Consider the following 16,640-nt stretch of genomic DNA (forward strand, 5'->3'; position numbering starts at 1 on the left):
CTTTTCAGATCAGAATATAAACTTATGTGTAAATTTAAACAACCTAAATTAATAAACTACACTATTTCAAATCCGTAACTATATGTAAACTAAACATTTCAAATTAACAAATAACCCCACTTTATATTCGTAATTATTATTTAAATGTCTGTCACTTTCAGAGTATGTATATCTGGTTGCCTATGCACATGGCTCACTTAAATATATTTACAATATTATAATTATTAAAAAAAAACTTTTTACACTTATTATATGCTAATTTCTTAAAAATGCCCTCACATAAATATATTTTATAGTATATAACTTATTAAAATAACCAAATATTTTTATATCTAATATTATCTAGTATGTACTTATAAATTATTTTTAATCACTATTTTTCTTTCTCCTATATTAAATATCATTTTACATTATATCGGGCTACGTGACCTGCCCAGCGCCATTTCATTTTTGTAATTTCTTCCACAATATCCCTAATCTTCGTTCTACGTCTTATCTCGGTGTTTCTAATCTTGTCTCTCAGTGATATTTCAAACATGATTCGTTTCATTGTTCTTTCCGTTGTTTCTATATGTATAACCTTTAAAAATGTTTTCAATATTTGTGACAATAAGCTGATTAATCTATAGTCATTACATTGTTTGCAATTCTTGGTTTTTGGTAGCGGAACAAAGGTCCATCAAGAATAGCCATTCTGTAGGTTTCTCATCAAATTCGTATATGTTGTTAAAGAGGATAGCTATTGCGCATAGAAGCATCAGCATTTGTGCATACCTAGAAGCACCACCGGCGGCCAAAATGACGGATATTAGAATTTTCTATTGCCAACCGTTTTTGTATTCTTTTTTATTTGATAAAAACCTATATTGAGTTAATAACTAATAATAAAAGACACATTTAATATATTTAAATAAATTATTTAATTATTTAAGTACAATTTATGCAGTAGCAAAATTTTTCAATTTTGCTTGTACATGACCCACACACAAATTTTTTACATATATGACAAATTTCAAATGTTTTATTTTTTTGCAATTCCCTGTTTGACACTGCTTACGTTTATTATTTGGTGGTTTTTTTGTACCTCTTGGATTTGTATCCGTTGATGTTGTCCTGCCCTTAGTCATGTGATCTTCTCGCAATTCTTCTGCTAACTGAAGTAGGAAATCCTGCCTAGATATTTGACTGCCCGTAACTTTCTTATACAGAACCCAAGCATTTATTCCTGCCATATCTAAAATATTAAAAAAAACTTGCAACGGCCATCTTCTTGAAGCAGATTTGGTTGAATACTGTCTAACCATCTGATCTACAACGTCTACTCCGTATTTTGTCTGGTTGTAGAAGATGATGGTTTCCGGTTTTTTCTTTTTATCTGTGCCCATTTTAATGTCATTCGAGTGTAAAGAACTCAGCACTAGAACATTTTTGTTGACTTTACCCTGGTACGCCGTTAGCGTCAAGTCTTCGTGTTTGAAAATTTTTGGTTTGTACAATTCCATCTTTTCATTTTTTACTGACGGTGGAATATCCTTTCTTGTTCGATTGTTCCAACAATGCTGGTAGCCTTCTTTCGTAATTCTTTTGCCAACTTTATGGACGTAAAGAAATTATCCGTCGTGACATTTCTTCCTTTATTTATAAATGATTCCATTAGACGGCTAACAACGTGTTCCCCCAGAAGTTAATTGGCTGGTCGTTGTTCATCTTTCCCTAGGTAAGGAAATACGTTCAACAAATATTTGGACTCGACATCAGCTGCAAGCCAGAATTTAATTCCAAACTTATCGGGTTTATTCGCCATGTACTGGGTAAAGCGGCATCTTGCCTTCGTGGAAAAAAGCTGTTCGTCGATAGTTATATTTTCGCCAGGTATATAACATAATATACAATTCTCTATAAATGGGTTCCATATTCCCGACGCAAGTGCAAATTTATCTGTTGATAATCGCTCAGACCTGATATGTCTCATATCAAAACGGATAAAACTCATTATTTGTGTAAATTTGTTTCTAGACATCGTCTCTTGAAAAAATTGTGGACCGCATGTACCAGACCACAGCATCTTTATGCTAACATTTCGTGCCATATAAGCTCCCCTAGCATACAGTAAGGATATAAATGCTTCGATTTCTTCAATAGAAATTTGCCAATTTTCATCTTTGAGTTTTCTTCTACCTTCAGCAACAGTACATGATTTTATGTTACGGAGTATGCATTCATCAATCAACAGCCGCCATGCACTAGCTGCAGAATCTCTAATAATGCTTCTCTTAGCATGAGGGGTTGGTCCAGCAGCTTCCTTTAGAACATTTTGACTGGTACGCCTTCCTAAAATGAACAAGATAAATTAGTATGCAGGTATATACTCATTTATTTATTTATTTAAATAAATGGCACCGTAATAAATAAAGAAGGGAACAACAACCAAGAAATAAGAGCGCACATCGGAAAAGCTAGATAAACCTTCAACCAGATGGGGGCCTTCTTCAAGAGCCATAACCTCTCTCTTGGTATAAAAGTAAGGATGCTGCGATGCTACGTCTTCTCTGTTCTTTTTTATGGTGTTGAGTAGTTGGACTTGACGAAGATATATGCAGAAAATTGGAAGCATTCGAGCTGTGGCTAAATCGGAGAACATTTCAAATCCCGTGGACCGCTATCAAATCTCGAAAGTTACAATATTTCGAAAACATTGTGCGAAATGAATCTAGATGCGCCCATCTACAAGCCATCCTGCAAGGAAAAATATTTGGAAAACGGGGTCCAGGAAGAAGAACATCCTGCAGATAAGGTAAATATTGCCATGATTATCGCCAATATTCGTGAGATCAAGAAGAATATGCTCAAAAATATTATACACCTAAGTGAATACATAAATAGAAGCTACTAATATAATATAGTTGCTTACCTGGTGTACTAGCATTGTTGTCAAGTAACTCCCATCCTATGGTATCTATGGAAGAATTCTCTAAATTGCTTCTGCGAATTCCTCTTACCTGGTTGGTAATCATTTCTGAAGATGTATTGAAGTCTGCATTCGAAGTTGAAGCAGAAGTACTGGGCATCACCTCAATCTCAACTTCACCTTCAGAATCACTGCCCGATGAATGTCCTTGATCAACTGTATTAGGCACATACTCGTTAACTTCATTATCGGATACATCTTCATCAGATAACTCTGCTACAGATTCATCTTCTGACAAATTCTGTAGACACTCTAATAGCTCCTGCTGAGTCAAATATCGGCGAGACATGATAACAGCAGAAATAATAAAAATCCCAATGTAAAATTAATCAAAATATAGATTGAATATGCAATTGCAAAGAGTATACTCAAACTACATAATAACAAATATTTTCGATGTATTTTATACATAAAATAAGTAAAAACTTCCCAGAAAAGTAGAACAAAAATTAGACTACCTCGTCATTAGGACCGCATTTTCTAGGTAGACATCAACATAAATATATTCAAAATGTAATTATACTAAGTACCTGTAAAAGAGAAATTATAATCCTCAAGTAAATAATAAAGTCCCAAATCATAAATTTTGTAAAATAAATATGAATGAGTAATACTCTAGACTAATGAGGGTCGAAAATAGAAAGCAGTCAAAATGACTGCTATATGGTAGTTCTAGGTATACGTTATCATATCTTAAAAAGTAATTACGCTAAGTACCTGTAAAAGAGAAATTATAATCTTCAAATAGATCTAGGAAAAGTCATAGATTATCAAGTTTCTAAAACATTTATGAATAGGTAATACAGAGTGTCAAAAATGAAAAGCAGTCAAAATGACTGGTGCTTCTAGTGTTAAATTGTCGTCATCTATAAGTTGAAATAGCTAGATGTGAACTTTATTGGGCCAAGGGGCTCTGTCAAATTTTAAGTTGTTTATAGCACGTTGGACTAGATTTTAATATTAATGGAGCTTCCTCGCTATCAATTTGTGATAGTTCTGTTCTTTGTATTTAGTCCATACTTGTTTTTTTTTTCAATCGAGTTATAGTCTATGAAAACAAACTGAAATAAATTGCTGACTTACTCCCAACAAAAATAGTAAATTGCATTAAGATGCCACAAAAACAATATACATGAAATAATGATCTTTCACGTGATCTTAGGTCTTCTACCTCTCCTTGGATAATAATTATTTCCATGTTTTCTGTGTCTGTTCTCATAACATGCCCAAAGTATTTTAAATGTTAAAGATGGACTTTGCTGGATAGCCGTTTGCTGAGTTGTAGCTTATTTAGAATTGACTTATTTGTCCTGTGTTTGGTTCACCGAATTCGTACCATTCTTCCTCAACATAACATTTTAGTGGCGTCCATATTTCTTCTTTTCGCGTATCCTAGCGTCCAAGATTCACATTCATATGTCAGTATTCAAAATATTAGCAGATGATCAACCTCATTCTTAGAGTTCCTAAAATTTGACAGTGCTTTTGTATTTTGGCCATTTTTCCTATGACGACTTTTGCTGGATCACATCAACGTTTTATTTCTTTCTGTAGTGTTTTTGTATTTGTGATCAATAATCCCAGATATCAATATGAGGTCAGAACCTCAAACATGGTTATGTGTAAATCATTGTTATGTAGTCTATCCACCATCATGATCTTTGTCTTTGGTATATTTAACTGCAGACCAAATATTTGACTTTCCTTTTTAACCAATCGTATGAGATCAATTAACTGTTCTTGACTATTTGCAAGAAGGGCTGTGTCATCTGCAAAACGTAAGTTGTTTATTTTTCGGCCATAATTATATGTGAAAGTCAAACAGTCAACAGCATGGAGCTGGTAGATGCAACTAACTGAAGAACAGTATCAATTGCTTGCATTCAAGGGACGAAATGAAAAAGACAAAGGGCAAAATATCTAATGTGTGAATGTAATGCAAACTGTGATATGTAGAGAAAAATAACACTAGAAATGGAGGTGATATAATTGTTGTTGGAAAAATAAAAAAAAAGTAATTGTAAAAAAATTGTAGAAAAATTGTAAAGGCGGGTACTAAACACATTTATCAAATACTTAGTAATGGAAATGTATAAAAAGCTTATTATCATCGTTTCTTTGCTGTTACTATTTGCTTGTAGCTGGCATCTTCGGTTCTAGTAAAAAAGTAAATTAATACAAGTATTAATTAAGTACAAGTGTTTGTACAAAAATTCATTTCCTGATCTCTTTAATTAAAACTTTGATTTTTTTTGGTACTAGTTTAATAAACCGGAACCGTGTCTATGGAGATGAAATTTATATCAATGAATTCTCCTTCACTTACTTATGATTGTGCAATGATTTTTATTCGGTGCAAAGCGTTCTTTTTTATGTAATTCCGATTTAAAATATGCCCGATTTTTAAAAGCCACCGCCATTATTCGCCATTATTTACCATGAAACAACAAGAAATGACAGGAATGACAACTGTTTCTTATGATCAAGAAGGGTAATTTTAACCAGTGTTGCCATAGTTATTCAAAATTATGTTTTCTAATGAAAAATAAAAATTTACCTAAAACGTAAAGTTTATAAATTATTACCTACTTTTAAATGAAAAGTATAGCTTTTTTACAAGGGTCAGTTTAGATTTGGTTACGTTACTATACGTTTATTATCACGTTTTCTTATGAACAATAAAAATTTTGATAAAATTTTATTCTTATTACTGCTTTTTTACCAGCGTTAGGTTAGATTTGGTTACGTTGGTTTAATTTTAATTTCATGTTTTCTTATGAAATATAAAAATTTTAATTTTTAATTATACAAAATTTAATTCTTATTACTGCTTTTTTACCAGCGTTAGGTTAGATTTGGTTACGTTGGTTTAATTTTAATTTCATGTTTTCTTATGAAATATAAAAATTTTGATTTTTAATTATATTATAAAATTTTATTTATTTATATTACTGCTTTTTTTTACCAGTGTTAGGTTAGATTTGGTTTATTGGTTTACATTTTTAATAATAAAATAAGACGATGGTTAACGGGTACTCGTTTTGCACGTGGTTATTAAGATTGTATCCACCTGTTTTAATTGAGGTAATTTTCATGAAATTTTTAGATCTTTTAAAAGTTAAAACTGGCAACAATGTCAAAAGTACATAAAATTTAACTTCTTGCGCATGGCCGCCATATTGTTTTGAAATATTAAAAATCTTGATTATTTTAAACAATTTTACCCATTTTTTCATAATTTAACAGTAAAAAACAGTGAGATTTAATATGTTTTAGTTACGTCTATTTATTAAGACATGTATATATACTTTTCTTTGCTTTTTATGTAATTTTTTTTTATTCATACTACTTTTTTTGTTATTTTTTCTGTATTTTTGATTATTTGGGCACTTTTACTAGTTTAAAGCAAAGAAAACATTAAAATTTAAGGTTTTTTTTCACTTTTTCGGCTAAGTCCACAAAAAATTTGGCAATTTTGAGGCGTTCCGGCTTACTAAATAATTATTACCTTTTTTATATAAATTACCAACTAAGAGTAATTAAACAATAAATTGACAAGTAGGAGCAATCTGAATGATGATGTATATGTGCAGATATTAATTACGTCATTTAAACTTCATTATAATAGTCTATGCGTAGATCAAGTAAGCAAGCAGATGCATCATACACTGCAAACTAATTAAGTAGTTAAACACATTTAGGATCCGATCAGCGAAACTATTGGGATTAATAGTTGGTTAAGATTTCCTCCCAAGTTTACTTTGTATACCGAAAATCAAGCAAATAAACTACTAACCCCATTTCGCGGTAGGTTGTTGTTTTGCTTTCGAATTAACTTGGTCAAATCAAATTACCAAATATTATGTAAAATTTTCGTTACATATGTGTATTTGGTATAATATATAATATATATCAATTTATTTATAACTTATGCAAGCAATATGATCATGTTTCTTACATAAGTCGTGAATTGTATAAATTTGAGTGTATGAACTAGAAAAAGCAACAATGATACTTGGATTTTTTGCACAAACAGTCTTTCGAAAGTATACGAGATGGTCGGCTATGTATCGGTACCTCGGAGGTAAAGGACACTATGTCCATTTTCTTACTTTTTCAGGAGAGCAGTTTTAAAATTTTTTAAATTTGTAATCAGTAAATACTTAAATGTTTCTTATATTTAACGATTTAACCAAGATTAATATATTATTATTGTGGTGTGTATAATCGTTTTTCATTCCATGAAGTGTTATATACCTGAGGTTTACCGTTCATTATTTAAAATTTTTTTAAAAATGTGTAGTTGGACATAGTGTTGTTTGCCTCTAACAACTTTTTTAAATAATGCGGCATTGCATGTTAAGTTCTTTACGAAATAAACAATACAAACACATTAAACAGCCCATACTATTATTTTATTAGAGGTAAATATATTATAATGTTATAATAATTTAGTAAAATTATAGACGACAAGTTTCAAAATTGTTAAAGATGCTCCATATCATCTTCATCTTCTTGTGGGTAATCGTTTGTGGCTACATCGCTGTGTTAAATTTTGATAAAACGCATGACAAACTGACGGAACAAAAGGCAGTAGTGCAATTAAGTCATTGTACTTTTGTTTTGTGATTGGTAATGGGATTACTGAGACTTGATTTAATTGGGCTGGAAACGTTACTTGCTGTCTTCGATACCTCATGAAGTCCACTTCATACATATTTTGATTATTGAAATCGGTCTTATAAAAGAACTTTCCAATGTATTCTTGTTGGACTTGTAGGAAAACACATGTTGACAGTAGAACAGGGTCTTTATTAACATTTTTTTTTTCTATTTACAAAAGGAGGATTAGATGACAATTTCTTATCGAACAGCGTTTTGAAGTTTTTGAAATCTGCAAGTTCCATATTGTGCACTGTGTATTTACCTGATGTTTGCCTAACTAGTTGTTGCCAGTCCCATTATGTTAAAATGGCCAAATTGGAGAGTTTCTTTCTTTTTCTTTGGATTAAAGCATGAACAGTATCTGCTTCCATATGTGTGTGCCCTTTCAGTAAAAACTTTTGAGTGATCGTCTTTATTTGCAGTATCCAAAAATAGCACATTATAATACTTCCTTTACTTGACTACCTGGAATTGTATTGTCAGCCCATTTCAAAATTGACGAGGCAATTTCATTTGCACCTCGGGCCCCCTTCGATTCGTCCCACACTATACATTGTACAGAAGAATCACTGGCATCATGTAATGTAAAATTTAATATCCAAAGCTTTCTTTTGTAGAAACTAATACAATTGTTTGTTAGTGGTGAAGGCAAACATTATTGCAAATCACCAGATAGTACTTTGTATTTTGGTGACTCTTTAGCTATTATAAAGTCCAATTGTTTTAAGTTATACCGAGTTTTAGATTCAATTAGGTGAGCATAATCAGCCTGTACACTGGTTAGTTCGTCTGCAGTAAGATTATTTTTTAATTGAGCGGTGAATGTACTGCATGTACCGCAAATGTCTCTTTCGGGCGGTTTAAACGACAACTTGAAGTCTTTATTAAAAATATCTGCGTACAACCACTTTTTTGCTCTGAGCTTTGGATCTACATGTCTTTCATTGCATTCATCAATGTACAGTTAATATATCTTTTCTATTGTAATTTCTATGCCCAGATAATCTCTCTTACTCCTTTCTCTGGAATAATGACTCTCGTATTTTGGGAATAATTTAATAGGTTGATGTATACCATTTATGGTTTCGGTAGGAGTTTTATTGGTTGGCGTGTGTCTACCTCTTTGATCAGTTTTTAATAAACCTCCTGACTCAATTTTTTTCAACATATTTACTACTACTAAATTAGATATACAAAGTGTGTTTAAAAACATAACCTTGCACACCTTTAATAGGTGATTGTTCACTGTAAAATGGTAGTGTAGTCTATTATTTTCAGATTTGGTAGAATTTGGATCTTTTTTTCTTGAATCAAAGAGTAGGTTGGATGTCGATACATGAGAAGATAAATTGCTTTTTAAGATCTGAAACGTTGGTCTCAGTCCAGTATGAGTTGAAAATTTCTTGTCTTTCGTATTCTGGCAATCTTTTAGAGCATTTCATGCGACACATGCAAGGAGGCTTTAACATTTTTGCAGGCATGTCTTTGCCTCTTTTACTGAGATACTCTTTCCCACTAGCTATTTTTCGTTTGCGAACATTACAGGCCCAATTTTGTTCATTTACTACACGTTTTTTACCTTTTTGTTTGCACTTAGTTATATTTTGTACCTTTCTTTTAACACTTTTCTCTTCTAAAATAACTTTATTATGTTCATTGAAATTGCCTGCATCACTGCTTAGGAATTAATCGTCCTGAAGAAGATTTTTTTATTGCCCCACTAATCGTAGGAGTACCTAATAATAGCTTTCTCTTTTACCTTTGTTTTCGCTGATTTGCTTATACGTCTCATATCATTGTCGTCCGATTCTGAGCTTTCACAACTTGGAGGCTCATAGATTTTATCAATATCCGAATTTTCATCTCCAAACAAATTATCATTTTCGTCCACTTCTTTCTTATAACGAATATATTATATCAAACCAGCTAAAAGAAGGACTTGAATCGTGTTTTATTATAATTTATGAAAATATTTTAATTCAAAAATAATGTTAAAAAATAAAAAAATTAGACATGACTTTAAATTATTATGTTTAATTTCAAATCTAGAGCTGTCATTCGTTTCTCGTAAAGTGTAGCACAAAACTGTATTGAGTTGTGGCATACTAGAATCAATAAAACACACTGGAAAAATTAAAAATTTAATTTGAAATTAATACAAAATGAATAACTTTTACACTGAACAAGTGTGGAATTTAAATTTAAATATATGTATATAATAGTATTTTGTCATATCTCCATTATTAAAAATTCTTCAAACATTTTGGACATTAACTCAACTGTCTCTCTGGTTATTAAATTTATTAGATACCGTTTTTTGTTGTTAATAATAAAAATAATATTTATCTACACACATTTTTGAACGTTATTTTTTTGAAACGTCTGAACCAGAGATATGTAAGAGAGGCTCGCTTATATATCTCTGGTCTGAACACTGGTTTACATTGGGAAAAAAAAGTGTACCATTTTTATATGACGGGAAGTGTACAAGGGTACATAACACTATGTCCGGATGGTAAATGACGGTGCACACATATAGTAGAGGTAAACAACACCAAGTCCACATGGTGTTGATTACCTCTGACTGGAAGTGGACTTGGTGTTTATTAAAAAGTCGGTAACTTGCCGTAAAATTGTCTATGGACATAGTACGGTTTACCTATGTGTAGAGCTAGAAAAGTTATATTCAAAAGTGCAATAATCTAAATTTCGATAAAAATGGACATAGTGTCCTTTACCTCCGGGGTACACATATTATTATATTCGACTATATTTTGTTTGTTTTTTACCACCACTTGGCATACAGTAAACGACCATGCCCAACGTGATAGTTAACTATCGCAAAAATAATAACACTCAGGTACAGAATATAATAAAGGGACCAGAAGTAACATCCTCTAAATATAACCTAGAAAGCTTAAAAGAAGATTTAACGAAATTTCTTTACAAATTACGACTGGCCACAAAATTACAAAATGTGGATCGAGAAAATATATCAGCGGAAGAATTATACCAGCAACATAAAAAATGCATTCATGAGGCTGCAAGTGAAGCTTTGGGGCATAAAGACAAACATGAAACAAATAATCATGGATGGTGATCGGAGAATATGCAAAACGTTAGTAAGCAAGAAGAAAACTGCTTATCAGAAACGGATGTCAACGAGAAAGGAGGAAGATTTCAAAATATATAAAAAATTAAATCGAGATGTAAAAAGAGAAGTAGCGAAAAGTAAAAATAAGATCTGGGATCAGAGAAGAGATGTAAATTTAAAAAAATCGAAATGGAAGAAATATTCGAACATACACAAATAATTGAGATTTTCTTCTTGTTCTGTAGTTGATTTTTATAACATTCTTTAATTTGTTATGTTTAACCCTTAACTACTGACGTGGATGTTTCAGGACGTAGACTCTGACATGCAGTATGTCATACCGTTGCCTATTCTCCTTTGTTTTTAATATGAATTTATCTTATATCACTGTATTTGTTTTTTATATCAACTACGGAATGATTCTTCACATTGCTGTAGCATAATATACTGCTACAAGTAAAATAAACTTTACTTTTTCAAGAATATTATGAATGCATGCATAATATTTAAAAAAATGGTGGAATGGGTTACTACAAAATCGTTTATAAACTAAATTACAAGAAAAATTGATTACTTGTGACTAACAAATGGTAAAATAATGTTAAAAGAAACAGACTAATGATTTAAATTTAATGAGAAACTAAAATACAAAATTCTGACAATAACCAAAAATTACAATAAAACCACTAGTTATTTTGCGCGCAAGGTCCGCAATTTTTCCTTGTACACTGTAAGCACACTGGTTTTTCACAAGAAAAGCACACATAAAAAGTCTTTCGCTTTAATGCACTCAGGCATAAGTAACACGTCTTCTTTTTCTCAAGCCTTTCTTCAAAATCTGCTTCTTTTTGGCGTTTTTGTCCTAATATTCGTTCAATACCACATAATAATTCTCTCGGGATTCTGGGATTTTCGAATCTTCTTTGTAGATGAAGTAAAACTAATTGTTTCGCCAACACCTTTGTGTAGTTTAGCCTTTCCATATTATCTTCTTGTAGTGATTGGTACACAACATGCGAATTAACAGCAGCTATACCAATGATGCGGTAAAAAATAGTAAGTGGCCATCGGCGAGAACGACGTTTTACAGAATACTTGGCACACTTGGCATCTAAAGTATCGACACCTCCTTTCGTATGATTATAATGAGCTATAATTTCTGGTTTTCCAGTAATCTGATCCGTGCCTATTGAATGGTGCATCGAAGAAATAAGTAAAACAGCCCTCGATTTTTTTGGCACATGGGAAATTAGGGATAAACTTTTCGTAAATCCGTAAGTAGTTGAATTTACTTACCTACATCGGTGTGGCTGGAATTCCGGAGGGATTTCCCGTTTATTTTTCTTGAGGGTTCCCACATATGTTAACTTCTTTACTTCTAACTGCCTTACTTATTCTATAAAACTAAACCAATTATCAGCTGTGATATTACGGTTAGTTCCATAAATAGGTTTAGCAAGCCGAAGAACAGATTGAGTTGGTTTATTCATCTTCTTTTCTTCCTCAGATAACCCAGTTCCGTCAGTGTCCTTGCCTCCATATATATAGGCATTGTATAAGTAACTTGTTCGTGCATCAGTCAGGCACATTATTTTAATGCCATATTTCACAGGCTTATTAGGCATATACATTTTAAACCTACACCTTCCCCTAAAGCCGACCAACATTTCATCAATACAAACACATGTGCCTACGGAATACAGTTTTTGACAATTTGATATGAATATATTAAATATGTTACTAATGGCTGCTGTTGGATCTATCTTTTTTCTTTCTTCTCTATTCAGAGGGTTATCAAAACGTAAACATTTTAGAAATATTGCAAATCTTTCTTTTGACATAACACATCCGAATATATCTCTACCAGTGTCATCTGTAGCAAATATAGAATTTATATCTTCGTCATTGGATTTGAAAGCTGATGAGTATAAAAGCAATCCCAAAAAGGCTTTTAGTTCTATTTCATCAATTTCATTTAGTTCTGGTCTATTCATTCTTTTATAGTTTTCACGAATTGCACGTAATTTATTATTTGTCCATTTACGTACTTCTTGTATTATATCCTCAGAAATAAGAAAATTAAAAAAAAATGATGAAGTTTCGTTTCTTACATCTCTGGACCGCACAGCTGGTACTTTTGTTACAAGGTTGTGTAACGGAGTTCTTACATTTTTCGAGGGTGCTGTAGTAGACCACTTAAAACGATTTTTGCCATAAAAATATGACTTACCATTATCATTTAAATGATATTCGTCTTTAGAACTTTCCGACTGCTCACTTCTGGTGTCGTGTGAACTTTCAATACATACTTATTCGCTTGCATCGTCAACATCACTATCACTAAAATATTCTAAATCACTAGGTACTTCGTCAGCCCATTGAGATAAAACAGCCTCAAAATCATCATCTGGAAGCTTTACAGTTTTGCGGCTAAATTTAGAACAACTGGATGAACTTGCTGCCATACTAACAGCAAAAGAATACACTACACTGCTTTTAACTATAGAAACGTAAATACTGACGTGCGGTACTTGATACCGCAAGAAAACTTTATGTCAACGTAGCTCAAAGACTACACGTGTACTAAAACTGCAGCAGTTGAGAGCAGGTACAATTAAACCCCACTTGAAGGTACACAGATGGTGTTCTAAGAATCTTTTATAAAACACGTTTTACAACAAAATATATTTTCGGCTCGCTATGGCATACTGCATGTCAGTGGTTAAGGGTTAAGTTCTAAAATTCTTTTGCTGTTACCTTTGTTCTGCCATATCCTCTTTCATTTAATTTTTATCCGTCCGTATATCCTGCAAAGTTCTAACAATTTATTTAATTTTGCATTCTTATCTTTTTTTGTTTTCGCTGGTGAAATTATCATTCTCTTACTTTTTCGAACGCTTCACCCTAAGTCGCTTATCTTTATCAATAACTTATACTATGTTTTGTTTTTTTTTATTCAAAGAAATAAATAATTAAATTAAATGAAATTTATGGTGTAAATAGTTAATTAACCCATGAAAAGAAGCCGAAAAATCACTTGAAAAAGCGAAAAATTATTTTCCGCTTAACTGAAATGTCTGGAAGAAGTCAATAGAAAAGGCGTACCATCTCGTGGATATTTTTACTGCAGTATGGTTTTTTATTATTTGCATTAGCAAAAAAAGCGACTTTTTTCATTTATTTCAATATTGTGGAAAAACTAACAGACGACTTTGTAACGAATATATTGCCTACCATAGGGTAAGATTATGGGGTAGAAAATTGGGGACAGAAACTAATGGGGGTCAAGATAGGGCAAGCAAAATAAATCGAAAGGTATGCGAACGGCACTCAGGGGTTAACTGGAGAGCTGGGGTCGTAGGTAAGTAAATGACAAGGGGGTTGGATTGGGGCAACTACCAGAATATAAAACAAAGTGTTACTTACATAAATCTCCTGGACAAAATAAATAAAATTGACAGACAAGAAATACCTCTAGCTATTTCAAATGGGACGGCGCTTCGAGAAGACTTCCTGCTGGATGAAAGAAGGGTTCTACTTTCCTAAAAAGTAAACACACAAAAAAGGTTAGGAGATTTTCCTAAAATAAAGACAAAAAATAATCAGAGAAATAAATCAAACATTTATTTTTGTCTCAAACAAATAGTTATCAAAAATACAGATTGCACAAGAAGCATACCAAATAACATAATAACAAAATTAACAAAAACTTACGTGCTTATCTGTTTACAAAAGAGATTGCTACAAAAATTTTCGAAATGGTTCCTAGGTTATTTATTAATATGGCCAAATTAGATTATTAAAAATTAAAGATATGCTTGTTATTGAAAATATCTTAAAATTGAACCTTATATATGAAATATCTTTTCTATATAATAATCAAATTAAAATTGTTTTACAATAACAGCAGATTTAAGCCAAAATGTCATATGTCAACATAACATTGTAAGACAGAATAAATTATGACATTTTGTTGGCCACGCCTCTAACACAATATAAAACTTTAAATATTACAAATTCTTTTATATTAATGAAAGCAATTATCAATTATCAAAAATAATGTATATTCAATTTGGAAAAATTAATATGTTAATTGTTACCTTAATTCACAAACTTTGCCACTTATCTTTGAGAAACTTGCTACTATCTCTGGAATTGGAGCTGCAAGGACAAAACTCTCAACTGGAACAAAAAGGAAACCATTTCCATTCTCAGGAACGAAGATCTGACGTAGATGGGGTTGGATTAAGCAGGCAAACGACTACAAAGCTGGTGGGACATTCTATATAATCATTTTCAAAATTTCATCAGTTCCAGTGTACTGCACAAATCTTATGGTTGATACTCTGTTCTAAACTGCATTATTGCAAAAGAGTATTATCCAACCTTTCACCGGTCTTAAGACATAACACAAAAAAAATGAATCGACTCTTGATTCAAAATCGCCCAAACATCTTTCTAATCTGAAATCTCTTGCTTGACTCCTCTCTGCCTTACATTTTACAAATTCAACGCCAAATAATTTCCCTTCATGTCTTGCAGCCAGTTTGTGGCCTACGAACAAACAAAAACCCCCCTTGACCTCGTTCTTAGCAACGAACCGACAAAAAAATCCTGAAATATTTACCTTCAAGTTGGGTAACTGGAAATTCCTTACCTCACAATACATACAGAGAATAGGGGGACTTCAATGTAAACAAAGGCAAAAAAATATTCTCAGCGTTAATACGTCTTTACTACGAGATAAACAACACGCATTTTATTGATTATTTTAAATGAATCCGCTAGATGCAAAACTCTGTATTTGCAAAAATTGTAAAAATTGAGTTTTAGCTGACAGTTATTTGTCACATGTTATAGCTATCTGCTGATGTAGAAATTCAGCAGCAAAGTAAGGTATTTACTAAGAAAAAGGCATTAGAAATCTTGAATCAGACGCAAAACTCTGTATTTGTCAGCCTATGCCAGTTGCATAACTGTGTAATTGCAATTGGCCAATCGCTTACATTGTTTGAGTCACATGACACGTCTCATGTGCACATGTCAATTATTCCATCATTCGCCATTACCGGTTTCACTGTTTCTTATTTGAGTACTAAAAACACCAAGTTTATTGCAAATAATTAACATTATGGATCTTCATGTGCATATTAGACCTTGTGAAAAAGGAAAAGGGAGAAAACGAGTTGTACAAACAGAAAAATGGAAACGAAATGTAATGAAACTTAAGAGGTAAGAGGTGTCTACAATTAACTAGATAGGTTTGGGACTTATTGTCAATATTTTTAGGCATAAACCTAAGGATTTACCCGGTTTTCCCACCTGTAACCATACAAAGAAAGTGTATTGTTGTATAGATTTAAAGATGCGAGACATTCAGCGTTTCCATAATAATCTGTATTCAACAACTGACAAAATAAAACAAGATATTTTTTTGCTGAAATTTTGTGAAGGTCAAAAGCCCAAGAGATCAGGTACAAACCTACATGGAATTTCAATTAAATATTTTGTTCCTACAGTAGAGGGTGGACTTTTAAGAGTATGCAAGACAGCATTTCTTGGAATAACTCATTTAAGTTCTGAAAGAATAGAGCGTGTTGTAAGAACGTTTGTTATCCGGGGTGAAATACCAAAAGAGAGAAGAGGGGGAGATACAACAAAAGGTAGATTTGATCCAATAAAATTATCTATCCAAACATTTATGGGGCGTTTGAACGGTGCAGAGAGTCATTATAATAGAGGACGATCGACTAGATTGTATTTACCATGTGATCTGAATTTTACAAAGCTTTACAGAATGTATTGTCAACGTCATCCACATCATTCCGTAAAGTTATCATATTTCCGAACATACGTTAATGAACACTACAACCTATCATTCGGCACTCCCTTAGTAGATGCTTGTTCTGCGTG

General features: G+C 32.2%; 1 protein-coding gene across 1 annotated transcript; it reads right to left on the reverse strand.

The window, feature by feature from the left end:
- Positions 1 to 1,684: 1,684 nt before the first annotated feature.
- LOC140442100 (uncharacterized) lies at positions 1,685 to 3,257 on the reverse strand. The gene is made up of 2 exons (XM_072533174.1): positions 2,912 to 3,257; positions 1,685 to 2,331 (listed from the first exon to the last, which is right to left on the reverse strand). The coding sequence occupies exons 1-2, from the start codon at positions 3,255 to 3,257 to the stop codon at positions 1,685 to 1,687; spliced, it is 993 nt and encodes a 330-aa protein (XP_072389275.1).
- Between the last annotated feature and the right edge of the window lie 13,383 nt (positions 3,258 to 16,640).

The sequence above is a fragment of the Diabrotica undecimpunctata genome, chromosome 5 (genome assembly GCF_040954645.1).
Source record: "Diabrotica undecimpunctata isolate CICGRU chromosome 5, icDiaUnde3, whole genome shotgun sequence".
Taxonomy (NCBI): Eukaryota; Metazoa; Arthropoda; class Insecta; order Coleoptera; family Chrysomelidae; genus Diabrotica; species Diabrotica undecimpunctata.